The sequence below is a fragment of the Pagrus pagrus genome (assembly GCF_965226575.1).
Source record: "Pagrus pagrus genome assembly, chromosome: 9".
NCBI classification, from domain to species: Eukaryota; Metazoa; Chordata; class Actinopteri; order Spariformes; family Sparidae; genus Pagrus; species Pagrus pagrus.
The window spans coordinates 19118432-19145959 of record NC_140193.1 but is presented as its reverse complement, the minus strand read 5'-3'; the positions used below and the strand labels follow the sequence as shown (position 1 = coordinate 19145959).

Sequence of the window (27528 nt, the reverse complement as noted above, 5' to 3'; positions counted from 1 at the left end):
CTCACCCCCCACCAGTCCCGGTTTTTCTGTTTTTTTTCCTCCTCGGGGCAAAAGTTCCCAACTAAGAAAAACTGCTGAATTCTTCTAAGGAAGTTGCGTTTTAAAATTCTTTGATTTCTGCTGAATGAGCTGGTATCTTGTAAACTCCTCACAAAGATAAGCGTTTGTGTGGAGGCAGTGAGAGCTCTCTGCAGGTGTGCTGAAAACTGACAATCTGTCAGCGACTCTCGGCGGCCACACCCACAACCTGACATTTAAGTAGGGAAGAGGAGGACCGACGACAGATGTCTTGCCAAAGCAAATAGGATGGCTGTATATAATTACAAAGGTGCTCTCATCAATCAAGTCCCTGATTCCTATTTACACAGTTTGGTGCTCAATCTAAACCATGGCACCGCCGCCGCCAAAAGCATGCTTGGGAGAGTGCCACCACATATCTTCTGTAAGCTGTTGTGAAACTTTGGTCGATGGGGGGGGGGTCGCAGTTTCCACCCATTCAGACACACACCCTCTTCCTCCTGAAACATGTACTTTCGAAATCGAAAAAGATATACTGCATTGGTCGTTGCAAGTACGGCTGCATTTGATTATTTTCATTACCATTTAGTCTATAAAAAGAAACAAAAATGTGAAAAATGCTCCAGTTCCCAGAGCACAAAGTGACATCTTCAAATCGCTTCTTTGGTCCAACCAACAGTCCAAAACTCAACTCTTGGTGACAAGAAAAAAACATAAATGTCAAAGAAAAGGAGCATAATGTTATTGAAGAAGCTGGAAACAGCAAATGTTTGACATTTTTGCTTGAAAAATGTTTTGCCCTGTGCAGCTTGACTGCTCCGGCGGCTGTAGCGCAGCCAAAGCTCTGCGCAGACGGGCCAGGTGGAATCTGGGTTTGAGTCCATCAGTCGATTAGTTGATTGACAGAAGATTAATTGCCAACTCTTTTGACAATCGACTGTTTCAGTCATTTATCAGGCAAAGAACTCGACATTTGGTGCTTCCAGCTTCTTTTCTTTGTCAATTATGACAGTAAATTCAGAGTCTTTGGGTTTTGGACTGTTCGCTGTAATAAAGAAGCAATTTGAAGACGTCACTTTTGGCTCTGGGAGAATGTGATGTGTCTAAATGATTAATCGAGAGAATAATCAACAGATTAATCGATCATGAAACTAATGCCATTCTATTCCTGGGATCACATCAGGAGATATCCATGTTCTCACAGTTGGTGTTACCGGGTCCCTTCGAGGCTTGAAAACCCTCAAACATTTGCACATCTTGCGCCGCCGATAGCTATGCTAGTGTTTGACTTTTCTGAGATCTAATCTGGGAAAACACACCATGGAACTGGAGTGGAGAACATAATTGAGCTGGACAAAGTGTATCTGCTGGGTTTGGGTGCCAATGTCTGGGTCTCCCTCGAGCAAATCTCTCCAGCTGGCAACGCAGCCGCCATCTGTTTGAATGGGAATGCATGTCATTATCCTATGTGATGTTAACATATTCCTGGACAAATTTCACCTAAAAAGACACCAATGGTTTTACTCTGAGAGGTAAACAAGAGCCCTGGGTTGTTTCAATGGACTTGAGCTGTTAGTCCGAACAAAAGCATTTGAGCGGCTGATTTCCCCTTTGTCCTCTTATCTTCCTACCCAACAGTGACACATTCTGCATGGTTAAGTAGGAACATCCATGGCGCTCTTTCACTCCCAATTTCACGCTGTAATAAAACGCAGCGGTTGTTACTCTGGGGGACCCTGAAAGGCATTCTGTGGGGCCGATGAGAGAGTCAGGCTGAATGGCAGCCAACGCCACAGCCCATCTTCACTTTGTCATGGCTGGGACGAGGCAGGGGGTGAGACGGGGGGGGAGGAGAGGGAAAGGGAGAGCGATGGGGGGTTGGTTGCTGTGCGCCGAACTGCCTTTTTCCATCATGGGGGCATCTCCACACATCGTTAAAAAATGGCCCGGGTGAGTGAACGGCTGAAATAACATAAGCAAAAAGTGCATACATATAATGTCACGGCAGTGTTTTGTTTTAGTTAATGGAGCATGAGCTGCTACCAGTCGAGACTGCCCCGGGCTTAGCAATACGCGCTGTATACAAAACATACAAAATAAAAGACGGGCTATAATTCATAATTGTGCAGCTGACATTTTGCCACAACATATTTGTACAATCGCGGGGTGATGAGTGAGACAGCTCCGACTGATCTTGTTATTTTGTAAATTAAATTCAGCAGACACACACCTACACAGCTCCCACTCCTGTATCTTTTCTCTCAAAAGCTCGGGGATGACATCTGGGAGCCGGGCGCATCGATCCCAGCGGTCAGTGGAAAGCCTGAGCGGTGCCAACAGATATTTACAAGGTGCCTTTGCCGCCCCTCGGGATGGAGCAGCAGCGCTCTGCTTCCCTGGGAGACTCCGATATGGAGGAATCTCTGTTGTTGATCATACACGTCGTAAATCTCACCCCCAATCTCATTGAGTTATGGCTATTTTCTGCTGCCCTCGCGCTTTTCACACTCCCGATGACCAGACTCAATTATTCCGGCAGCTCTCAGCCCCCCGCTCATATCTATCGACCCATCCAGGAGCAGGTCGGCGGGGCCTCTGCTCCCTCCTCTATTGAAACAGGCACTTACTCCACGTACTCACTCACTTCTCACTCTATTTCACTTTTATTTGGCTGTCGCCTCCGCTCGACTTGCCCAGTTTCTCCTCAGTTCTTATCTGCCTTTCGTTCTCCCTCACTCTCAGACCATGTCCGCTCTAATCCAGATAAATTTTGAAACTCATCTTTTCTCCCTGGTTCGGCCCTCCATCTGCCCTAAGCCAGCGTGATCACACTAAAATGGATGTTTTCCAAAAGTCTCTCCAGAGCAGATAGATCTGAGAGCGCCAGGCTCAAGAATGAGCTTTTTATCATGTGATATATCTTTCGCAAACACGGCCAATGCACTTTCACTTGCCAGCAACGATACAAGGCCGTGTTTCTGTAGCCTCCAACTTCTTTTTGTGATCTTTTTCCGTGTGTTTTCCCAGCCTATAGCCAACCACACAGTACAGGTGATGTCACTGACACATGTTTTGTGTCTGCTGTAAGACAACTGCACAAGAAGACAAGTCATTTAATGAAATATGCCAATCACAGACTGTAGAACAGGTTCTCGAGGGACATGTAAGATGTGAGAGACGTTTCGCAGCCTGGAGTTTACTGTTGCAATCTTGGCAGCTGAGGGATCCAGAAATTCACAGTGGTCAAAGTGGATGAAGGGTTGAGCTGAGGTGGGACATGGAAGCCACAGCACAACCACGGCTGACTGCGAGCAAGTGGTCACACCCCGCATACCTTTGACATTTCATCAAAGAACTTTTTCGACTTCTTTTTGATGCAGGCGACAATCTTTTGTGCCAATGATGGCTGGGAGAGTTTCGTACCCTTTTGAGGCACTTTAACAAGCCGGTTTCCCAACACTGTCTGTGCAGAAAACACCCACTGCCCAAACTGAGCACAGCTTTTATAGGTAACCCTGAACAGCACGAATAATTCAAGATTAACACTGAACACATCACAAAAATATGTCAGTGACCACACCTGCGTTACTAAATTGGCCACGCTGAGACACTAAACATCTGTTGTTTTCATTATTTATTAATCATTAATCAGCCCGATATCAACCAATATCAGGCCCCTATCTGAATGAATGGGGAGAAAGCCATAATTTCATTTTGATGGTCACCAGGACCATAAAAACTGCATGTACAGTATCACCAGTCGAATCTGATAAAAAGATCTTTTAAAGTTTGGCAACTTTGCCCCGAAATAAGGTTTAAAACGCTTTTTTTCAGGGTTTCAGGGCACCAACTTAAATATCCGATATTTGAATAACCTGAAGTCTTAGTAATCCTGTGCCTTAGCGTGGTATCCTCCTCCTCCAGGCTTATTAGAAGTCTGTTTTCAGCAACACACTAAAAGAAAATTGTTGTCATTTAAGACAAAGAAATACTCCATTTGAGGAGAGTGTTTGACACTTTTGCTTTAAATGACAGAATTGACCAATTACTTAATCGACTAATAGAGAAGTCACGCCCCCTGTGGTGGACCACCATGGGACCTTTTTTCAGAAAAAATATGTATGGTAGTGAATGGAGAAAGATAAATAATTGTTTTATTTTGTCTGATTTGTGCCATGAATTACACTCACGATTTTTGTAGAAATATAACACTGTGACAGTATGTAATTAGAAGGACTACATAGCCAAGAGTTGCATTAGTGACGTCATCTTGTTTAATGTTCATCAAAAGCCAGAACCAAAACCTTGTAGAGCCGATCCTGTATATGAGCAGCTCACAGAACTGACAAACTCTGCTTTCAAATGATTGAAGTAGTCAAGTAGCCAGATTTATTGTGATTTTTCACCGTTTTCAATACTGTTTCTGAACCGAGACGACAGCCATGTTGGCGTTGGCGACGTATGATGAGCGAGACGATGTAGTTCAGAGAGCTAGATATTTACCATCTTTACAACAAACTGTAAAATTCTTGGGATGCATATCTTTTGAACTGACAAATATCACATGTGTAATTCATGGCGCAATTCAAACGGGATTAAAATTCTATTTGTCTCTCGAAGGGACAGGACCTCGCCTCTCTTTTCTCACAGCTGTCGGCTGTGTGTGTGTCACAACAGCTTATATTCGATCCCATTTCTTTCCGAATTAATGGTGGTTCTCGAACAATGAAATGGTGCACCAAAGCCACAGACATAAAAGAGGAGGAAAAATACAAGATTTTCCTGTTTTTCCAATTATTTTTGGCATTTCAGCGTGAATGGATTTAGAAAATCCAAAGATGGATGAAAAACTTGAGACGTGCGGACAACACTTTCAGATTTACCCGTGACACAGTCAGTCACCCTCAGCGCTCAGTGAGGACTATTACTCTTGATGATTTCTCTGCTCTCTCCCCCATTCTCATTCAAACTCAGCTTTATTTACATTCAAAGTTAAAGTCTATTTTTGGACACAATAATTGAGTAGCATGCCTTAAAATCCTTGTCCTTTCCTTCCAGATGATGCCCACAGAGTCTGTGATTACAGATTAGCCAGGCTGAAACATATTTCATCAAGTGCATGAGCCGTGATCTCAATGAGTGTAAAATCATATGCTAGCAAGGCTTTCCAGTACGCCTCTGACGTGCCATTAAGTTTCAAAGGTCTGTAAAAAATCCAGCAAATAAATCAGGAAGAAGATATCCCCGTCCTGAGCTGTTATATAGTCTAGACGCACCATTTCCTCAACCTTATGTGACCTTATAGAGCATTAAGGTCCATGAGATATTGTGTATTTAATTTCTGCGCCGCTGTAAATCAGCACAGGTGTGTGTTGAGTAGGCAGTGGCGTGGATCAGGTAGAACAAAAAAGATTAACGGCGTGCCGACTTGAGATGTGAGTCTGCAACTCTATACGCAGCGCGCTCATAAATATGAGATGAGGTGTTCCAACAAGAAGAAGGATGCTTATCTAAACACTTATCTGGAAGGGAAAAGGGTTGAAATTTTTATTAAGGAATTGTATTAGAGCTGTTGGAAAGATCCCCAGTCGTGTCGATGATATACTTGCAACTTAAACTTACAGTACAAAGGCAGTGCGAGTCAATGAAAGTGCGTGTTAAATATTCATACAAAGTTTGGGTTTTGTATTTACATATTTCAGGGGGATGCACAGATAAAATTATACCGCAGTGGTTGCTGTGGGGTTTTCTATTCCGCAGTTATATAAGCCTCTGCAAACTAACAGGAAACCTGCATGGCTCGCAGTGTCAGATGAGGATTCAGAGCGAGGAGAGACAACAATTACAGCGTGTAGGTGCTCATGCGCTTAGGTGTACAGGAACCGGGTGTAATGTACAGTGTGTGTGTGGAGCAAATTGGTGGCTGTCTGCTCTCCTCTTGTCTCCACAAACTTCATGAAAATTGGGCATTAAGTGCAGTCAAGCCTATCGTCCCTGCATCTGTTTATCACTTCTGTCACAGCCGCTCTGAGGAAGGACAAGCTGTCTGCAGCGATACCCTGCAGCACCCGAGTAATACTGAGAACTGCCAACGTGGATTTTTAGAAATTATCGTCTAAAAATGGAATGACATGCAGAGCTGCCACAGGCTTGTACTGTTTGTAATATCAAGGCAACTCATGCAACTATGCAGGGCTCCAGACTAACTCTTTCCACTGGTAGCACTGGTGCTCCCTCAGTACTTTTACTCAAACACTGTACTTAAGTACAACTCCAAGGTACTTGTACTTGAGTATTTATATTTTATTTTAATTTTCTGCTACTTTATACTACCACTCCTCTACATTTGAAGGCAAATGCTGTACCTTTTACTCCACTACATTTACTTGATAACTTTAGTTACTAGTTACTCTGCAGACAGCATGCAAAGTAACTAGCCATAGCAGTGCATTTTTTAATTCATAACGCCAACGCCAATAAAGTCAAGCAACACCAGGTATACAGTTTATAACTACCGGTAACATATATTAATTTACTTGTACTTTTGATACTTGAGTACATTTATTGTCAGAAGATTACTTTTAATACTTAAGGACATATCATATCATACACTTTTACTCAAGTACTATTCATATGGGTGACTTTCATTATTACCAAAGTAATATTTTAACAGGATATCTTTACTTTTACTCAATTATAACTTTTGGATACTTTATACAACACTGATGCAGTGCAACACATTCAAGGGCAGTGCTCAAGTGGACAAGAGAGAGGAAGCATGCGAAGTGACACAAAAACGTTCTCCTCGGCTCTCACGGTGAACAACAACCACGTACGTATTGACGAAGTGATTCAGATAACTGATTGAGAAATGTTTTTGTTTTCTTTTTTTGATTCTTCTTTTTTACTGCTGTGGCAGCCAAGGCAGACGTCACCAATGGAGGATGACGATGAGATGAAAAAAACAATGATGAGGGACAAGTTGCACCACTGCTCCCAATTATAACATTTTGTTGCACTGTCTCCAAAAAATGGTTCCAAAATGACACTAAATGATCGCAGACTGGAGCCTTGTCATGATAACTAGGCTAATGAATTCAGACAAAGACTGACACAGTCTTCTTCGAATTACTCCTACACGACTAACAACACATTTTCCAAAATCTCCAAGTGTTTTACAGCCCTGAGAAAGACGTATGCTGCAACTGTTGCCAGTCTCATAACTCCTTCACATTTACAACCAACTAAAACACTGTACTCTTCCAGCTCCGGTGGGGTGAACTGAAACGTATACGGTTCAAGACTTTCTATTTTGTTTCTCGGAGACGGTGAGTAACCTAGCAGGTGGTGTCACAGACATTCTTTGAGCATCACTTTAATTATTGATTAAAATGCAGTTGAAGGCCCAGACAACAAAGAGCTGAAAAGGAATAGCTTGGCAGAAAGTGAGAAGAAAAAAGAGGAGGAGCAGGAGGGGCAGTGCATGAATTATACATTTAGCCCCCAATCAGAGGTGCCTGCCTTATTTATGAGCATAAAGCCCACACAGCTTAAGCCAGAATTTGTGCTTTGTCTGCTGTGGAATGCAATAGCAGTGCACTTAATACTTAATGACTCTGAAGTTTCACCCAGACACCCCACACACACACACACACACACACACACACACACACACACACACACACACACTGCAAGGCCTCCTTCTCTTACAGGTCCTCTGCCATCTCATGTTGTTATGTTCTGCAAGAGTCAGGAAATACAGTGGCTGTAACCAGAGCCTCAGTTATCACCTACCTCTGGGCTCGGTTTACATTTCATGACAATTAGACTCAACAGGATGTATCCATCATGTGGGGTCAGATTGGTGATAAAGAGGCCGGCTGTGACGTGGCATGGGAAAGCGAAAACCCTCTCAGAAAACCATGCCCGGCGCATGATTTACTGTATTTACTCCCACACCATCACGCTGAATAATGTTACGACGGAGCGGAGTTGAAAGCGTGATCGCCTGATAAAGCACTTCCACTCATTCAACCTGTCCGTTCGGTTGATTTACAGCGGCGGTAATGAACTCGCACTATCCGTACGCAGGAGATGAAAAGTGCATTTCTGTCACGGCGACGTCGGTCACTGCAGATTGAGGAGATGGTAAACAAGATAGAAGGACGTCCCGGCGGTGACCACTCAAGCCGTCTCAATCCCTCCTCGCCCCAAATGCAACAAGACCTGGAGATTCTGTGTCAATGTAGGCCAACAACATGTAAAACACGCCACGCCGTTAAGGGGAGTAAAGCCGTCCTAATCCCACGCTGCAGTCACATTCCAGCACTATCTCCATTTGTTTATTTGAGCGTCAGAAACACTTGAAATGCACTAATCCTACTTGCCCTCTCCAGCCTCCATCAACATTTCCTAACACCAGTGCTTCTTTCCAGTGTCTTTGAATTGTAGCACATACACATTGAGACTGGAGCTGTAATAATTGATAACTCAATTAACTGTCAACTATTCAAACAGCCAACTATTTTGATTTGTCACTCTATCTGGTCTGGTTTGAGTAATCTTATATATATATATATCTTATATAGTATCTTTTATAGACCAAACATACCTTGCGAGGCGGCTGAATTTGCTAGATCAGGTGATCTTGCAAACCCACCTTGCCAGGTTTCAAGCTACGTGCCTGTGGCCAAACACACAGGAGTTGAGCCAATCAGCGCCCTCTGAGAAACTACAGGCAGCTACAGATGTGGTTTGGGTGTGACCATCAGCGAGAGAAGTCACTGGTCATTTGAAAGCGAGAATGGCGGCTCCTCAAGAGGTTAGCGTAGATACTGCTATAGCACTTTGGTAAAACAATGGTTTACTCTCCGCTGGTGGTTGCATTCCAGCAGATGGTTCTGCGTAGGAGATTTCATCGACAACGAAAATAATAATTAGTTGCAGCCACGAAGGTGAATTATTAATCATTCATTGATTAATTGCTATAAAGAAAAAAAAATTTAGCCAATTAAAAACCTATTAACTGACAGCCAGACGTTGGCACAGATACATTAAAAAGCATCTTGTTATGACAGCCCTCTTAAAGGACTCCTTATAACTGTGGCAAGGGTCATAACCCCTTTGGCACATAGATCAATATTCTGAATTGGAAACAGGCACAAGCTCCAGCAGTGACCTTGTTGATAAACGATGTTATATAGAGGCTCGGCAGTAAACATCCTCCCAACTCTCTGCTACTGCAACTAGGTTAAGTGAGATGTCAGTAATTACCAAGGAAAGCAGCCCGGTACCTTGTACAATTATACTGTATATCGTTCCTGTTTCTGTGATGTCTGTGCACGTAAACACTATTTTTGTGATATTTCGTATCATTTACATTCAGCCTGTACTATTTGAGAACTGAAATACCAATGAACAGATGGAAAAAAATATCTTGTTACAAATTACAAATGCCTGCTAATTGAACATGTGAAAATAAAACACAAATATTGGTATTAAAAGTAATTTGTAATTTAAAAAAATACATAAAAGATATTCTATCCAAACTGATGTCACATTTTAGCAACTTAGTAATCTCAATATGGGTTAGATTTGGTTGGGCTAGTTGTTGAACAGCGACCGACTGGAGCTATGCAATTGAAATGAAGTCGCTATTTTGTGAGTTTGTTATTAAAGTAACCTGATGTTTACTGTATCTGTCTGTTTTAACTCCTAATGTAGCCGACTGATTGTGCATCAGACATAGATCACGCCAGTAGATAACTCCCTCACCCCTAACCTACTGATAACTGACTGTTAAGGCAGCCGACTACCAATTCAAGAAATTGCTTAAAATGTGCATCCCTAGTTGAGGCCCTAATTGAGACGTAACGTGCAGCCCAATAAAAGTGGCATTACACATTCTAATTGCTTGAAGTGATGATTGAATTCTCCTTTATGTTTTTCTAAAGCTGAGAACAAAGACTTTACAAAAAGCGGGCAGATCTTGGCGAGCTGAGAAGGAATTTTGGATTTCTGTTGATGTACGAAACAAACAAAATAACCAAAGGAGGCGGTTTTCTTCATCTCTGATACGAGCTCTGGGTGTCTCAAGTAGAAATTGCTCCACTGGAGTTGTCATCTTCAAGTCAAAGGTGAAGAGAGCTGTCGATCAGCGAGTCTTTGACACACATTCTGCATCTCCGTCGTCCTGAAACTGTCACACACAATCTTCGGGATTTATCGGCAGGATGCAGCAGCTTTGGGGATAAATTGATAAGCCCACATCTGCTAAGTACATCAGCTTTAAGATTCTTACATTCTAATCTTCCCTTTCGTCTATGTGACTGTCTGCACGATTACTGGCGACGCCGCATGAACGCAGACCGCGGACAAAGCCACAGAATCTTTTCTTGCTTCAGCACCTCTCAACACGTGAGAACGGGAGGGAAACGGCCAGCACAGCCAACATAAAAAGGTGTGCTCTCGTCTATGATATTCAGCCAATCCGTCCTCGGAATGAGCACAAACACTTTGACGACAGCAGATTGTCTCAGTGTGACTGGTCATTATTGCTAAAAGAGGATTTCACAGCAGCTTTGATTACATTAATCCTTCATGAGAATAAAATCCCTCCTGACAGGGAGAACATGTGAAATCGGGCTATCTGTGAACGCTCGATTATCCCAGAAAAATAAATGGCTACTCTTTAAAAGGCCGCCGTGCTCTGCGGGATCAATAAAAACACAGGCTGGTATGAGACGGTGAGTGTACTTCTTCCTGGAGGGTTTCCTGGAGTGTTCATCACTCGCATATTGAACAGACAGCAGCTTCAGACTGCTGAGGAAGTCTAAACTGCAGTTCCACAGCCTCGTCTCCTGTGGCCATGTCTTTGGGTTTTTTTGTTTTCTTTTTTTTTTTTTGCTGTGGGGGCTTTTCATTCTCTGCCACCCACCATGTGAATAATGAGCTCCACAGATAGCAGCCAATGAAGCGACCCCCCCTTTAGCCAATGAAACTTAACAACCATGTCCAGATCAGGTCCTTCCTGCTGGGACTGACCAGCCCTTGCTTCACACTCCTCCGCCACCCACACGCTAACGCTCACACTGCCTCGAACTAGATAGAAGAGCCCAAGAGGAAAGGCTTCAGAGAAACCGCACTGATGATCTCAGAAGTCTTACACATATATGTGAAATTAGAGAATCAATTAAACCAGCGAGGAGTGTTTTCTCCAATTTTACACTCTGCTTAGCAGCCACACTGGCAGGCAATCCAGACGAGCTGCCCGCTTGACAGATTGATTTCTAGCTCACTTTGAAGGTGTTGGGGCTGGTAATGTGTCCAACACAAGGAGGTGAGAGCAGCGTCTGGCCTCAACGCGACCAAAAGGTGCTTTGAAGTCTGTCTAAGCACCTAACAATCCCGGCCATGCCCGGCCGTAAACCCACCACGAGCAGCACCCACTTCATCACATCTTTTCAGAGCGCCTCAGAATATACTACCTACCGCCAAAGAAGAGACGGCCACACAAAAGACTTGTAAACTGCAATGACACACCCGCCTCGAAGCTTCAAGCGAAAGTGAGATCTGTCCGCCGCGCTTCTGATTTTACTTTATAGCTTCAGCTGACCCTTAAAAATCAACTAATGGGAAGTTCGACCGTTTTATTTCGGCGTGAGAAAACGTGGGGGTTGGTAGGAGAGCGGCGGGGGGGTTGACAGTGGGGCTTTTGAATGACACATAGTAGCATTCCTGTGATTGTTATTCAGGCAAACGGCTCCAAAGCTTTAAACACGTGAAGACGAGGGCGCGTGTAATCCTAAAGAGCAAACACTTCTTATTCTTGCGCTGGTATGTGCGGCTCGGGGTGTGATTGGTGAGGAAAAGAGCGCTCCGAAAGAGCCATCAGGGACGTGTGAGACGTCCGTGAAAGAAGATGTGCACGACTCATTGCCATCAAATGGTGACCAGACAAGGTTGCTTTCTAAAGGCGTTCCCTGTGGAAATAAATAAAGGGCAGGGACGTGGCTGGTGTAGAGAAATGTGAGGCCGAGTCAACCCTGCTGAAAGATTATTAGAAGTGCACTATGTAGCTTTGGGGAGGGAATTTTAATCAGAAGAGAAAGATCTTCATAAACAAACTCTCTTTGTCATTATGACTGAATAAACTGAACAAACAAACAACACAGTTTCATACTGTTTTACTTTGTTTATATGTGGCGGACCCTGCCACCTTTCTAGCTTCAAACAGTGTTCTGGGGACCTTATTTTCCCCTGAGAACAGCTCGTTTATTCAGTTATGGAAAAAATAAATATTTCTGAGTTCGTATTATTACCTCATTAATATTGTAAGTATTAGAATTTTGAGTTTTAATTTCACCTCCAAAACTACATAGCGCCCCTTTAACGTCTGCTTTCACCAACCACCCATCTAATTCACTGAGAGTTTCAATGGAAGTTCAGGATATTCAGCGTGTTTACAAGAAAAATATTACACTTTCATCCTCAGGAGCTGTAAATGATGGACACGTTCCAATGACTCCCCACAGGGCAAACTTATCCAGGCATAATGCACATGTCCTTTCCTCTCTTCCCTTCCCTGAGAGGAGTTTGATTAATGAAGCGCACTGCTTTGTTGCAGAGCGGTATTTAGCTGCCTTAAGTCAATCCTAGCATTTGATTTTGGAGGCTGGATCACACCCATGGGGGAAAGCAATCCCTGCTAATATCAGCCGTGCTCTGAATGAGGAAAAGCTTCTTGGCTGCCTCTGTGCACGCACAAAATCTATTTTCTTTGCACCGACAGAAAAAAAAAAAAGAAACACCCTGGAGTTTTTCAAACTTTCAGGGAACACGTCCAAACTTCTCAAGTCGGGGGAGCTCTAACAGTAGGGAGACAAAATGACAATGGCCTCATAGAAAATGCCGCCGCCGCTGCTGCTGCTTGTGTCTGTTCTCCTGGCGTCTCCCCCATGCTGAATGGAGTTTGTCTGCTGGTCCAGCGTTATGGCATGATAATGACTCCCCGGCTCTCCAAATGCCACCTCGCTGTGCACTGAAGAGAGGGGGCAAGCAGGTTAATTACCATGACAATGGGGACGCTGGGAGCGGGGGCTAACTCCGGACACCGCATACGAGATGACCGGGATGACTTTCTCATCAAACGGGAGGCATTGATTTCCTAAAACGAGGACAGATGGACGGGGTCACAGCATCTTTGTCTGATTATTAGGCAGCCCTTCCTCGCAGTTTCTTCACAGGCGGGGAGCCCTCTGTTACTCTTTAACAGAGCTCTGGGTGGACAAGCCTTCTGCCCTAACGCACTCCCCGGGAGCCACTGCCTTTGTCTCTCTGTTTGAGTGTGTGCTGTTCATGAAGTGAAGAGGCTAATCAGTGGCTGTAGAGCTATTCACAGGGAACCACTGTACAGCATGGGCCCATTTGGTACAATTGTTAGAGCGGCCACAATAGCCCCATGTTTTGACAGGCTGCACACAGGCCCTGAGTGTGCACTCGAGTCATTGACGTGGATGTGAAGTGTGGTAATGTTTGCTACCAAAATATTGACTTCTGGCCGCAAATTAAACCTCAGCGCCGTGCCCTGGCCGGCGTCCTGAATGGCTGAACAAAAAACCGAGGATACAATTAAATTAATTAAATTCAGAGAGCCCTTGAAACTACTCGGAGCAGCGGAGTGGCAGAGCAAACCCGGTAACACAGCAGTAACACAAGCACATCATTATTTTTAGAGGGCTTACATCAAATCCAGTCTCATTTATTTACAGCCTACAAGTAGGATCAAGAAGTGCTAACTGACATGCTTGTTACAGCAAGGAGAACAAGAAGTCCATTAAAAAGTTTTTGGGGCATTTTCAGACTTTCAGCAATGTTAGCTGGTTGATTATGAAAACAGTCTGCTGTGCCGGGACTCACAGCCAGCAGAAGGCTTTTTTCAAACGTGAAACTCTGCCGAGTGACTGGGGAGCGACCGGTGCCAAGAACCGATGTTGGCCATCACAGTGGAAAGGAGAGAAACAAGTTTCACAGCATTATGGTGAAAACAACGGAGACCTGCCTTCTTAAGTGAATAAAACATGGGCTTTAAAGGGATAGTTCACACAAAAATGAAAAATGCCAGTTTCTCCTCTTACCTGTAGTGCTTATTATCTATTTATTTTGTTTTGGTGTGAGATGGTGAGTTTTGAAGATATCAACCATCAGGGTTGAGTTTCAATACCAATTTTATGAAATCTGTTTCAAACAAATATTACATTACACGTACACGTTGTGAGCCCGGTCTCTGGGTGTAACCTATTAGATCTTGTCACAACAAGCATGCCGCATGCTTATTGGCTCACTGGCGCTGATGAGATGAACTCCTTAGGTATTGAAATTTGGTATCGAATGAAAAGACATTTTTCCAAACGCGATAGTATCAGATCAATTCAGTCGGTGCCATAAAAAGTATTGCGGTTCGATACCCAGCCCTATCAACTGTAGAGATGTCTGCCTTTTCTACAATATAATGGAACTAGACGGCACTCGGCTTGTGGTGCTCAAACTACACCTACCAACTGTATCACCAGGCAGAAGGAAACTTTATCTGCTCATGGACGAAAGGCTAGCTAACTAAGCTAACTAGCATTTGAACTAAGCCAAGGAGGATGTCATTTATGTTAACATCACCGACCGTCACAAGCACGAGCCTCTCGTCCATGAGCAGATGCACACTTCCCTCTGTGTAGTGATGCACTAGAGAGAAAATAGTTCCTACATGAAACTCACCAGAACAAAGTCTGAAGATTATCTTGACAAACTGGGCCATGATTTCTGGAAAAGAGACATTGCAGCTGAGTTTTTCCAATTGTACTTTTTCAGCACTTTGAGTCCCATCTAGCTCCATTATATTCAAGACGAGACAAAACCATTCAGGACAGCCTGTACTGCCTCACACCAAAACAATCTAGATGGATAAATGGCACTCCAGGAAAGAGGAAAGATACTCATTTTTTTATTTTAGGGTGAACTGTACCTCTTTATTTAAAAGTCAAACTTAAGCCGATTGTGCTTTGCCTTGAGCTGCTTCAGTTACCACCTGGAGTTCAATAATAGAGCTTCATAATTAGAAGTAACACAACGTAACGAGAGCTTACGATTTACACACAGTTGAGGAAACATTTAGTGGTTTGACAGAACAACATGTTGTTAACATTTGCTCGTTTGGCGAGGGGGAAACACCTATACATTTGCAGATGTAGTAGAAAGCACAAAGCACAATAGCTCAGCTGCGGTCCAGGCAAATGCAAATTGTCAAGGAAACAATTTGAAATTCAAAAAAGGGAATTTAGAAATCAGGCACAAGGGGTCATTCTGTGAGGACGCTGATACTCGACACTGATTGTGATTAATATGTACAGCGAATGTAAGGCCGTGTTAAGTAAGCACAAGAAAAAAAAAACTGCATTTTCTCGATTTTCCTATTAATCACCATCACTGCAGTGCTGTGCAGTGCTGGCCCAGATTCTCAGCATGCATTCCTCTATAGGCACAACAAAGTCTGAGGTCTGTGGAAAAAACAATAAATACAGACAAGGACTACATGGAATATGTCATCACCTGGGCAATAACATACTTCCTACATACTTTTGTCTTTTATTTAGACAACACACGCCGTCTGTGTCCTATTTTGAGTCCTCATAGGCTAACAGCATTAAATCCTGCTTTCACGGTCCGTGTCTGAGGAGATGAGAGCCTTGGACAGCCACAGAGAGCATTGTTTAGATTTCTGCTTGGACCGGCCTCTGCTAGCGTATCATCCTTCTTATTTCAGCTCCATAGTGTTCTCTGTCTACAGTCTATACAGCACATCTACGCGGGCCTTGTCAACAGCTCCAGGAGAGTCTGATAGAGTATGTCAGCGCCATCTTTTTCAGAGGAGCCTGTCAACGCCAGCTTTGTATCAACCCTCTTTGGGACAGGGCAAGAAACACAAACAAGCCCTGCGGGAGGCGTAGCGTAGCGCGTCGGGACTGAAAGTCCAAATGGCAAGAGGGGGGAAAAACAATCATGCTTTGCTTTCATAAGCCTCTTCGAAACTTATTTAATCGCATCCCATTTACAGGAGCAAATGGGTATCAATGAAAGCAGAAGCCATCTAGCAAAGACTCGCTGAAGAGAAAAGAGTTTCTCTCATGATAGTCTATGTCAACAGCTCTCGAAGGCTCTCTTCCTGCAGGCATGACAAAACTAGTCCTGTCGTGACTCGCGCACTTTATGCTGTATTATCCTCTGATAATGAGGCATGTATGTGGCATGCGTCTCATTCATGAAAGACGGGAAACCGCATTACCTTGGAGCACTGCTTGTGATTCTGGCACCACACCAAGGATCCATTATTCTGTGAAAGAGAAGAAAAACATATCAATAGAGACATAGAAAACAATCAATTCATCCAATGAATGAATACGCAGTTGTGATTCTTTCCTCTCCCATCCTATTTTGAGTAACAATAGTGCTAACGGTAGACAAATTTCAAAAACAGACTTCAGAGTCAGCTTTTGCTTCCTGAGTGCATGTAACCCAAGCAGGAAAGAGGGGTCAACAGCACCAGAGCCAGGGCAAACCTCTGGTCAGTTTCAGCAGCACGACGACCTCCGGGCCTGTTTGATCTCTCAACAGACGTCCCCAAGGCCGTCGAGGTGGGAACTGATGTCAGCACTCCTGCCTAGACTGCAGATACTGCCAATTTCCTCTAATTGCTGTGGAAGTGCCACCTTCTGCGCTCAGACGAGGCAAACATTTGGCTCTAATAGTGCTGCGTATTTATAAACCCCTCTACGTGTAAATATGAGAGTTGTCGAGCGGAGGACCAGTGGGGGTAAATGGCTCATGCAAGTGGTCATTTCCTGAATTCCATTAGGGCGGAGAATTATGCTGTCAGCCTCTGCAAACATAATTGTGCTTGGATGGCGCAAGTGCAAGGCTGGTGCTTCAGAATAAATGACCAGTGGGATCAACATGAAAGAGGCGAAATGTTTGAATGTGATGAGCGACAGAAAGAGGGACGTTTAGGTCAACCTGTCAAACAGTTTCTTCCCAGATAGCACACATACGCTCCATCTACGACTTTGTCTTTCCAACGTAACTCGCGCTGACGTCTGCGAGATGTATGTGTGCTATTGGGGTTAATAATACATTTAGCAGACACAGGGAAACATTAGCACAAAGTTGGAGTTGAGTTTCTGTCCACTTCATGAATCTAAGCCAGATTATTCATTTTTCTTTTTGCTCCATTTTTGGTCTCTACCAACTTCTGGGCAAAATATTTATTCACGAAATGCTACGCTACGTTCGCCAGCTAATCGCCAACTCTGATTGGGCGCTGTTTGGAGGGCAGGTACAGCCATGTCTTGACTTTCCAGCAACAATCGATTTGTTGATCAAAAGAAAATTAGTTGCCAAATATTTTCGTTATCGAATAATTTTTAAAGCAATGACGTCCAGGATTTGATGCTTTTCTTTGTCATTTATGAAGATACTTTGGGTTTCGGACTGTTGGTTGGACAGAAGAAGCAATTTGAACGTGCATGTAATGTAATCTTTTGTTAAACTGTATTTCTTATAATTTGTGTGCAGGAACAGGTATTGAAGTCAAAGCATCCATATTAGCACCGGTATTGAAATTCCTTTAACCATACCCAGCTCCAGTTTGGGCTCTGGGAAACTGTGATGAGCATGTTTCAACATTTATTGACATCATATAGTCTAAACGATTACTTATAATTAATAATTTGCAGAATAATGACACAAAGTTAGTTGCAGTTCTATTGCTGTGGCTAAAATGACACTATGAGAGTCGTGGGAGTGAACCAAAACAGTTTATATGCAGGCACAGAACCGAGGGTTCATCACCGCAAACGACATTTGGTCCATTAATATCCTAAAAATATTGATTTTAGCCGCTTTACTTTCCTGCTTTACAATTCTGGAGGCGTTATAAAAAATGCAAATATTCTCAATGGAGCCTTTGAGTTTCATTAATGGATTCCGTCCGTCGATGACCTGGATCTGAGCTTCACTACTGGAACTTCCCTGCGCTTCTTAATGAAAGCAATGAAGCAGTAGGATCCAGCCAAACTTTCAAGCTCTGAAGGCAAAAAAGTCTGCTTAAGTTCAATGTCAAGTTCAAAGCCTTTTCCCACAATGTAATCCAGAAGAAATTTCCCATGAGACCTTAGGAGAGAACTTATCATTAAAGGGTTTTAATTTGACATCCAGTACCAGTAAGTGCTGTGCTTTTAGTGTCAAGGATAATGGTCAAATGGCTTCAAAGGAATCCACGATTGTATGGTCTTGTCTTAGGAGAATAACTTCAACGCGAAAAAAAACTACAGATAAGGATGAAAAATATATGAGCCGGAGCACCACGGAGAATTGGAATAGTTTGATTTTGTTGGTGGAAATGAGTGCAAACTTGGCTGACGAGTTCAGTGTGCATCAGCAAGTTTTCTGTGTAATAGAGCACCTTCACTCGTTTTGGCTGAAAGTTGATTAAAACATGAATTATTCCTCCATCAAATGATTAAAATCCTTGTGGAGATCGCTAACTTACATAAAAATGATCACTGTAACCATGCCAAACCCCCTGTTGGTAACAAGCTGTAAATAAAACCTTGACATTTTCGCTGGCAGCCAATGCCTCGGGGATAATTTATACAGATTGTCACAACTCTAGACCATGTCCTAAATCATCAATCCTGTTTTTGACACCTTTCTTCGCCCATCCATCAACGGCGACAGGGCCAGATCCACAGAGGAGCTAATTTTGCTGTGTGACAGCATCCCCGTAGCAGAGAAGCTCAGCAGGATGTTGCCCCAGCTGTCCAGGCCTGACCCCACCATGTCAGGGACCAACGGGGGAATAATTATAGGTCAGGACTTCATCCCTTTGACTCACCATGACATTCCTCTGCAGTCTGAACATTATGCAGTGCTGAGGACAGTCAAGGACTCCAGTGAATGAATGCTTTCAAGATATCTTCCTGAGTTACTGGGGGGTCAAGGAGAGGAGAGCAGACAGTGGTCTACGAATGCGAGGCTAAGGTGAACTCGCCGCTTTGTGGTGGAGTCGTGTAAACGGGGAATTTATCACAGAGATGCATTATGGCTGTTGTCAGCTGAGAAGTTGGAGCAGGTGGCCAGGGGCGTGTTGTATTGTCTAGACAACTGAGGGGAACATGGACAAAACCCCTTTTATCTCCCAGGACAGCATTCCACCTTTTGAAAATGGGAATCCTTTGTTTCCTATGAGCCTCTGATTTGGGTTAAATGGATCTCAGGTTACACTGAAGAATGGCTTTTGAATTGTGTCCGATCTTGACTATATGTTTTGCAGCATTAAAGGTGCACTGTGTGGGATTGGAGAAGAAAATGCAATCAAAAGAGAAAGATCTTCCTTGACTGATTATTTTATGCCTAGACAAACTAAATAAACGAACTGACCTTAAAGGACACCACAATTTCATATTGTTTTACCTCATTTATATTTGGCGGACCCTGCCACCTTTCTAGCTTCAGTGTTCTGGGGACCTTATCTTCCTCTGAGAACAGCTTGTTTATTCACTTATGGAAAAAAAGAATATTTCTGTGTTTGTATTGTTACCTCATTAATATTGTAAATATCAAAATTCTGAGTTTGAATTTCTTCTCCAAAACTACATAGTGCCCCTTTGAAGTAGCAGTTGCATTAAATCTTTAAAGGTGTACTATGTAGTTTTTGGGAGGAAATTTTAATCAGACAGAAAAAGAAAAATCTTCATTGATTGTTAAGTTTAAGCGTGAATATCAAAGTGTCTTTGTTTTCATGACTGAATAAACTGAATAAAAAAAACGACCTTAAAAGGACAACACAGTTTCATACTGTTTTACTGCGTTTATATGCGGCGGACCCTGCCACCTTTCTAGCTTCAAATGGTGTTCTGGGACCTTATCTCCCTCTGAGAACAGCTTGTTTATTCAGTTTTGGAATAAATAAATATTTCTGAGTTTGTATTATTACATTATCAATATTGTAAATATTACCTGAATTTCTTTTCCAAAACGACATAATGCACCCTTTAAGTACTGAAAAATACTGTAGCTACGTTTCTGGTTAACAGGAGGCAGGACTTCAAAGGACAGACTGGTGTCTCTGTGTCAGCCTAGGGGTCCTCGGGCTACACCAAAATAACTGATCCTTAAGGGCACATATGCAGCACTAAAATAAAGGAGCCTCAAGATTTAGGCTTCGACTTGAGTGGGTGTGAGGGCTGTGGTCATTCTGCTCATCAATTATTCACTTTATATGAATTATTTGACAGGCGCTCTGAAAGTGAGCTAATGTGCTGCTTAGCGCACATCCAATGTTAACATAAAAGGGTGTTTCAGAGATCTCAAACAACACTGGTGTAAAGTTGTCTCCACTTTAGGAACGAAGCCTATTTGTCAAATGAGGTAGCTCGGGGTGTAGCGGAGATTTACAGACAGGAGTGTCATGGTTTAAAAGCATTTACGGAGAGGTGAGGCCAAGCTACATAGACCCCTATTCATCCGCTGTCTTCACTAATGAAAAACTCCACACATGAGACGAGCACTGGCTGGGGTTTGATTCCACCGCACGTTATTTAATATCAAAGGCGAAAACAAGGGGGACACGGAAAAACTACTTTCCAATGTTTTCCTTCCCTTCGCTTGAAACACAAATCTCTCAAGTAAGATGCTTAGACTTTACTCTGCGGCACATTAGAAATGAATGACTGAATTTAAAATGTTGGATTTTTATTGCTCTGAATGTAATAACAAGACCTCATGGACACACCTTGTTTTTGGCTTTGCAGGTCCCCACATAAATAATCCACTACAAGGCTGATGCTTTCAGAGTACATTATTGCACAGGGCTCCCAGCTCGCTCTTAATATTTTAAAGTGTCCGAGGCTAATATTTATGGTTGGGTGTTCCCCTCTGTCTATTGTGCCGGGGTGACAAGTTCCCCAAAAGTGGAGTAAAATGTCAATAAATCTGTATTTGGAAATACTATTACATCAATAAATCTACAGTTGCAATAAATCTGACAACCTATGGCCGACCCGTGGGTTTCCCAGCTCTGCAGCTCTGCCCTTGTTTCCATTTCACACTAATTCATAGTTGCAACAATTAAAACAAAGTCTCTTGATTTGTCCTCAGATTCAGCCACATAAAAAGGAAAAGCGGCGTGGGTGTTCATAACATCTGCAAGCGCTAAATTCTGCAAGTATCGTTCCAGTATTCGCAGAATGATCATATTAAAAAAGCTGATATGAAAAACAGAGGTTTTAAATTCCAGCTGCAGAATGTGTTAAGAGGACAAATTGTCTCCTGTACCGTAACCAAAATAAGTAGTCCGTATAGATTACTAGATATTGAGTAGACACTGTAAAATATTGAGAAACAGTAGGCAAAAGTCACCGCTTTGACATGCAGCCCAGACATTTCATTTCCATGAAAATGGAAAGTGTTGTATGTCTTGGTTTCCCTATCGAGTATTAAATGACCCCTGAAGGATGTCCGAGTTGAATTAGGAGGTCTGTCGTCTCAATCATAGGAGTGGAGCTCCGAGCTGCCTGTCCGCTTGTAATAAGATCTCCCGGAGGAAGCAGATCCACCTGTAGGTTGTGCTGACTGAGCATGCTCCAGTGTTGTGGCAACAGCACATAAGAGCTTATCACATTTAGCGCAATTGGGCGCCGGCGTTTAGCAGGAAGGTGACCTCGACGGAGCAGCGTCGGTAGCTCAGCGTGCATCCTCGGCATGCCTATGAGGTGTGATGCTGGCATTTATTGGCAGGGCCAGGGGGTAGAGGGCAGGGTGGAGGGAGGAGGAGGGGCGGAGGTTGGGTCCATATGTTTTTGCAGCTGACCAGACCCCCCATTTTCACATGAAAGGCCCGTGCATAAGACAGTCCTTGCAGATTATCAACAATTGCCTTCTATTCTTAGACCCACAGGCTTGCTCAGGCAACCTTGCTTATCACTCACCAGGAAAACGCTCCACAAACACCTCCCTCTCATTTTCCCCTCAGACTCTGAGGCTCTGCAGTCAATTATGTAGACTATTAGCCGCTCATTAGAGGTGGGACTTCCATCACTTATTTGACTTCTCAGTCAGCTGGTGACTAATTCGATCCCCAAACTTTGCAGCAACATACCCTTGGAGACTTCTCAAAGCAAACCCCCAACTGTACTCTGCCCAAGTTGTGAATTAAGGAACACTGTTTTCACTCTGTGTTCTTTGGGAGTGCAGCGCTGCTTTTTAATTTCAGTTAAGCACATTCATCCCTCGACCCAGGTGTATAAAGACCCTTAATAAAACTGCGAGAATTGACCTCAGTGGGTCTCTGTGTCCACATGCATCAAGACCTGCCACACGGGATCAATAAGTGCTTTCAAAGTCAACTGAATTGGTGACAAAGAAATAAGCAACTGAACTCTCGGGCTAATTACAAATTTACCTTGCGCCGCAGTGTTTCCTGACAATTAGGGATTCATTAATGCACCTTGAGAAAAGACAAGCCTTGCAAATGCAAATGAAGCCAGTATAAAAGGCGGCCAGCACCAGATAGATAGCTGGTGAAAAGGGAGCAGAGGGGAGAAGGATCAGTGACCGGGTCCTTTTCTCTGGAGTCCTGGGAGAGAACAGTGTGTCCAGTGGAGGGTGAAAAACAACTTCTGATAGCACACATACCAAATCAGGCAAAGGAATACGGCTAATTTATCAAACAGGGTGTGCATCACAGCAGCGGGCTCTGTGGGGACCCTGGTAGAAAAATTCTCACTGTGAATATGTAAGGCGGTGGAAGACAGATGGCTTGGAAGTAAGTGGGCAGCAGAAAAACACCAGGGTTAAGTCCATCACATTGGTAGTGACAGAAATCTCATTTAAAACAAAACAGAAACAAATGAATGGACACTGGCGCAACTGAAATGCACCTTTTAATCTGAAAAACCTGTGTGTTGATTAGATTCCTCTACACACTTGTGATGCATGTGGCAACTTTGCAATGAACTCAACCCTTCACATAGACGCTCATATCTGCAACTGGTGCTTTTTATTCTGGTGACACTCTCACAGATCTACTCATTCCTGACAGAAGACACGTTGAGAAAGTATTTCAGCACCATACTGTCTCCTCACAATGAGCTCAGGAGAAACAGGTTAGACTCATGTGGGGAGGCTCGGCTGCTCGCACGCTCATTCATCAACAAACCACACAACAGCGCCTTTATCCCTCGTTTTTCTAACGCACTGGCAGAAGTTGAGGAGTCCGCGGCCGCATGCTCGTACCTGCGAGTGCTTGAAGAAAGCGGAGATGCGAGTGATGTGCAGGCTGAGGCATCTCGAGGCGCATCTCGCTCGGTAAATACTGGTAGTGAAGAAAGAGTCGTCCTGCTTCCTCGCGCACACACTTCCCGGGCTCGTTAACGCCGTAATCCACAAACACAGGGTCAGAGACGCGTTCAGGCTCCTGGAAAACATGCTCCCCGCCGATGTGTATTTAATCCCTCCACGGATCGGACAATACTGCGTGCGGGCTCCGCCGGAGAAACTAAAGAAACTTCAATTATACACTGGGGAGGAGTCACGGGCTCACGGGCGCCGCCATTGGACGAGCAGGCGGTGACTGACGGGCACGAGGAGCCTTAAAGCAGGTAGACTGCTGCTGCTGCTGCTGCAGAGTCCCACCGAGCACACTGCTCATACAGCAGGGGCAGGTTGTCCACAGAGCAGGAGGAAGGAGAGGGTGGGTGTGTGGATGCAAATCATGTCCTATAATCATGAATTATAATAGAACGAGCTGAGGCATGAATAGAAGACAGATGAGTTGTTATTATCATGTTAATTACATATTAATCTACATCAGATCAATCCAGGACCTGGCTGTGGAGTACACAATTTGCACTATTAGGCTAATGTTTTATTACCGGGCACATTGTCTAGTGGTGCTGAGCATTTATCCGTCACCTAAACATATTAGCAAAAGTTGGGTGGACTCACAATAAACTCATTAAAGGTGCACCATGTAAGAATTTAGGTTGAATACATTCTAATCTTTGCCAAAATCATCAACAATGTGAAGGAATAACACTTTATGACATTATGACGTCATTGACATGCTAACTAGCCCCGTCCTAGTCCAAAGCTCCTGTGCTGGCAGTGTAAGCACCAACACTTCCCCGGTGCTCTAAGCTCCCAGTCCAAGGTGCTAGCTGCACGGCTAGCTGAGCTAACTAGCTAACTGCAGCTACAGTTAGCAGCAGTTAGTGGTTACTTTGATATGCTGCCCCTGATTTATTTTTTAATATGACTTCAGCTTGCCGATAATATTTACATATCCAACTATTCAACTGGGACAACCCCTGAAGTCAAATTTTTCAACTCGAAAAGTCAAAGCAAGTGACGTTATGACCAGCTCCAACTTTCGACCTAAATTAGCCCCCTATTGTATGGGAATCCTACATTTCCCATAGTGCATAGCATAGCATCACCCACAAACGCCCACTCCATAACTCCAGCTGGTGAAGAAGTCATTCTGATATGAATTAAAGCCTAAAGTCCAATCAAAGATAACCCTGATGACATCATTGGGGTTATTTTTTTCAAAGTTTAGAAAGTTCCTACACAAGATGCGATACTCGTGTTTTCACAGGCTCTCATAAGTAAACAGAACTTCATGTGTAAAATTGGCGAAGTGCCCATTCAATACATACGACATGTTCACGAGTTTTAGTTAAATGTAAATAACAGACATACAATAAAAAAATATTATTATTGTTAGAATATGGGAAATGGCCATTTTGTGCTAATTTATTGTTGCTTGGTTGGTTGGTTGGTTGGTTGGTTGGTTTGTGAACAGGATTACATAAAAACTACTCAACTGATTTCCATGAAAGTTAGATGAACGATGGGTCTCAGTACAGAATAGACCCGATTAACTTTTGGTTCAGATCCAGATAAAGGGACGGATCCAGGAATTTTTCCTTTCTTTCTTTATCTTTGCGAGATAGGGCGTTTTTCAAAATTTTTGTTAATTTCGCAGGGAATGATGCATAGATCTTGATCTTGAAAATCAAGCGTCTTTAGGAGGCTGGTATCTATGAGTGAGTACAATTTGATGCAGATCCTAGAGCTAGTGAGCATTGATTATGGTTTAGCAGTTTAAAAGTTAGAGCGATACAGGGCTATCAGGTTTCATATCGGATTAGGCTGAGTTCAACTGAAGGGAAATGGTATGCTCTCTACTGTGTACCTTTCTAGTTTATTCATGTATCTTATTTGCTTACATCCTTCAATGTATTCATTCATTTCTCCTTTTGCCTTCATAAAATACCCCAACAATACACCCAAACATCAAGTAGGCCTTTGGAAAGCACCCACCTGTCTACTGTATGAGTAGGAGGGTTAGACCTACTGCCATCTACTGATGACACAACTCATTAGAAATGTGGAGAAGCCAGCTTCTCTGTATCAAACTCCTCACATATGGCCTTGGTGAAGCTTGCCAACATCCCAGGGAAGCCCTTTCCCCTTCAGCTCTCGCCTCCCCAGTTTAACAGTAGCTTGGAAAAACAATTCGACTTGGAAAACTATTAAAACCATCCTGCCTAAATTCCTCAAGATGGACTCCCAACTTCTGGCATCATTTCATAGCCTCAGGTGTGGAGAAAATATGACATGTAGGAAAAGCTTGAAATCTTTGCTATTTATTGGCGTTAAAGAGTGAGTATTTAATTAGAAAGTTCCCTCGAGGGGTTTACAAGACACTCAGTGCTTTTGTCAGCTCATGGAGTACTTCCCTGAACCCCATTACAGCAGCAGCATAATGAACTTTTATAGGTGTTGCTCTTAAACTGTGTGCAGAGTGGGAGTGGAAGCACACTCACACACACCATCATTAGATTTGGCTTGAGTCGCCATCTTGCCGGGGGCCAATTATAGATTGTGCCAAATAGTTCGACCCATGCCCCTCTGCTGGAATGGTAATATGCCCATATTAGCACATCCTGAACCAAATACACCCTCTTTACGACGGGGATCATGAAATCATACTCACTTATTCCCATGTCATTCATGAATACCCAGCATCCTGTTCGATGAGAGTAAGCAGGACGCTGTAATGAGAGCAACAGCCTGCTACAGTGGGAGTGTGTGTATCATACAAATCATCTCACAGCTCTCTAATGATAAGATGGATGTGCGATCGTTTCCCTGGTGGTCTCAGACATACAATGTAACTCGGGGTGAGAGATCCCTTGCCACTCTTAAAACATTTAAACGCGGATGTCTGTGTACCTTAAAAACGGTATAATGGCTTAATTTGTTGGCTTATTACAGCCATGTGTGGCGGGGGGGTTTTATGGTGTGCAGTGAAGGAAACACACTGTCTGTGTGCGGTCCTGATGTCTCCTGCAGCCTGTGGGACACGTATCCCTCCGACGCCATGCTTTCATTGACTGGGAAAAGCCTCTGCCAATTGTGAACTCAGGCTAGAAGATATCTAGATGGGGCATACATGCTTGACTGACAGGATTTCATCTCGAACTCACGTCCCTGCTTTAATTCACACCTTTGTTGACAATGAGTCATCGTTAACAACCAATGTAAATAAACCTATGTGTACATAAACCAGCTCATGATCTAATAAAACATGTACCTACAGAAACATGCAGTTCTTGTTTTTACCTGCATCAGTGCACCCAGTCGTCATGACTTCATGTGATAGGTGACTTGGCTCAACATTGCCCAACATTTACCCCAGTTTTCAAGCTTAATTTGTCCCGTCTCACAAAATAACATCAGCAGTGGTGGGCTCAGGATGTTTGAGGGGCAGGGGCAAAAATAATAACAAACGGCACCACCACTAACAAACGGTATGCGAGGGGGCACTAGTGCAAAGAAACAGAGGGTGCTTCACCATGTTTTGTCCTCTGGAAGGGCATCTGAGAATGCAATTTATCATGTTTTATCTATGAAAGGGGCATCCAAGAGGGCACATGGGGCCCCTCCTGCAACCACCAGTCCACCGGTAAACATCAGTGTAAAACAGCCAACCAATATCCCAAGACTCAGTCATAACTAGGAACTGATCATCACCTTTATGTTGGAAGTGTTGTTCAACAGCACTCAGCCCTACGGCCGTGTGACAGGGGACCATCTGCAGCCCAAGAAAAACTTGGTCCCTCTCATATTATCTGACAAAAGGCATCTCAAAAGACAACACATGCCGGTATCGGTTTTCAGCCTGCATACTCCTGAGAAAAGAAGGTGTGTTGCGATCAAACACTTTGAGTATCTTTGATCTCTAAAGGTGCAGGTGGACTCAGAGTTCACAACTTTGATGAGAGGCCCCCCCGAATCAGAGGAGAGAGGCTTTTGTTGCGAACAAATAGCAAACAAAAGGGAAGATTAGCTCAGACGGAGGCGGTGTTCCTGCATGGATCACTGAAGGATGAACAG

At 43.6% G+C, this 27528-nt stretch overlaps 1 protein-coding gene across 1 annotated transcript in view; it reads right to left on the bottom strand.

Moving 5' to 3' along the window:
- Positions 1-23701, bottom strand: part of anos1 (anosmin 1) — a 49103-nt gene extending 25402 nt beyond the window's left edge. The window contains exons 1-2 of the mRNA XM_084363002.1: positions 23359-23701; positions 16352-16399 (exon numbers count right to left, since the gene is read on the bottom strand). Coding sequence (XP_084219128.1) covers positions 16352-16399; positions 23359-23550 — 240 coding nt within the window. The 5' untranslated portion in view covers positions 23551-23701. The remainder of the gene's footprint in view (positions 1-16351; positions 16400-23358) is intronic.
- Positions 23702-27528: the final 3827 nt, after the last annotated feature.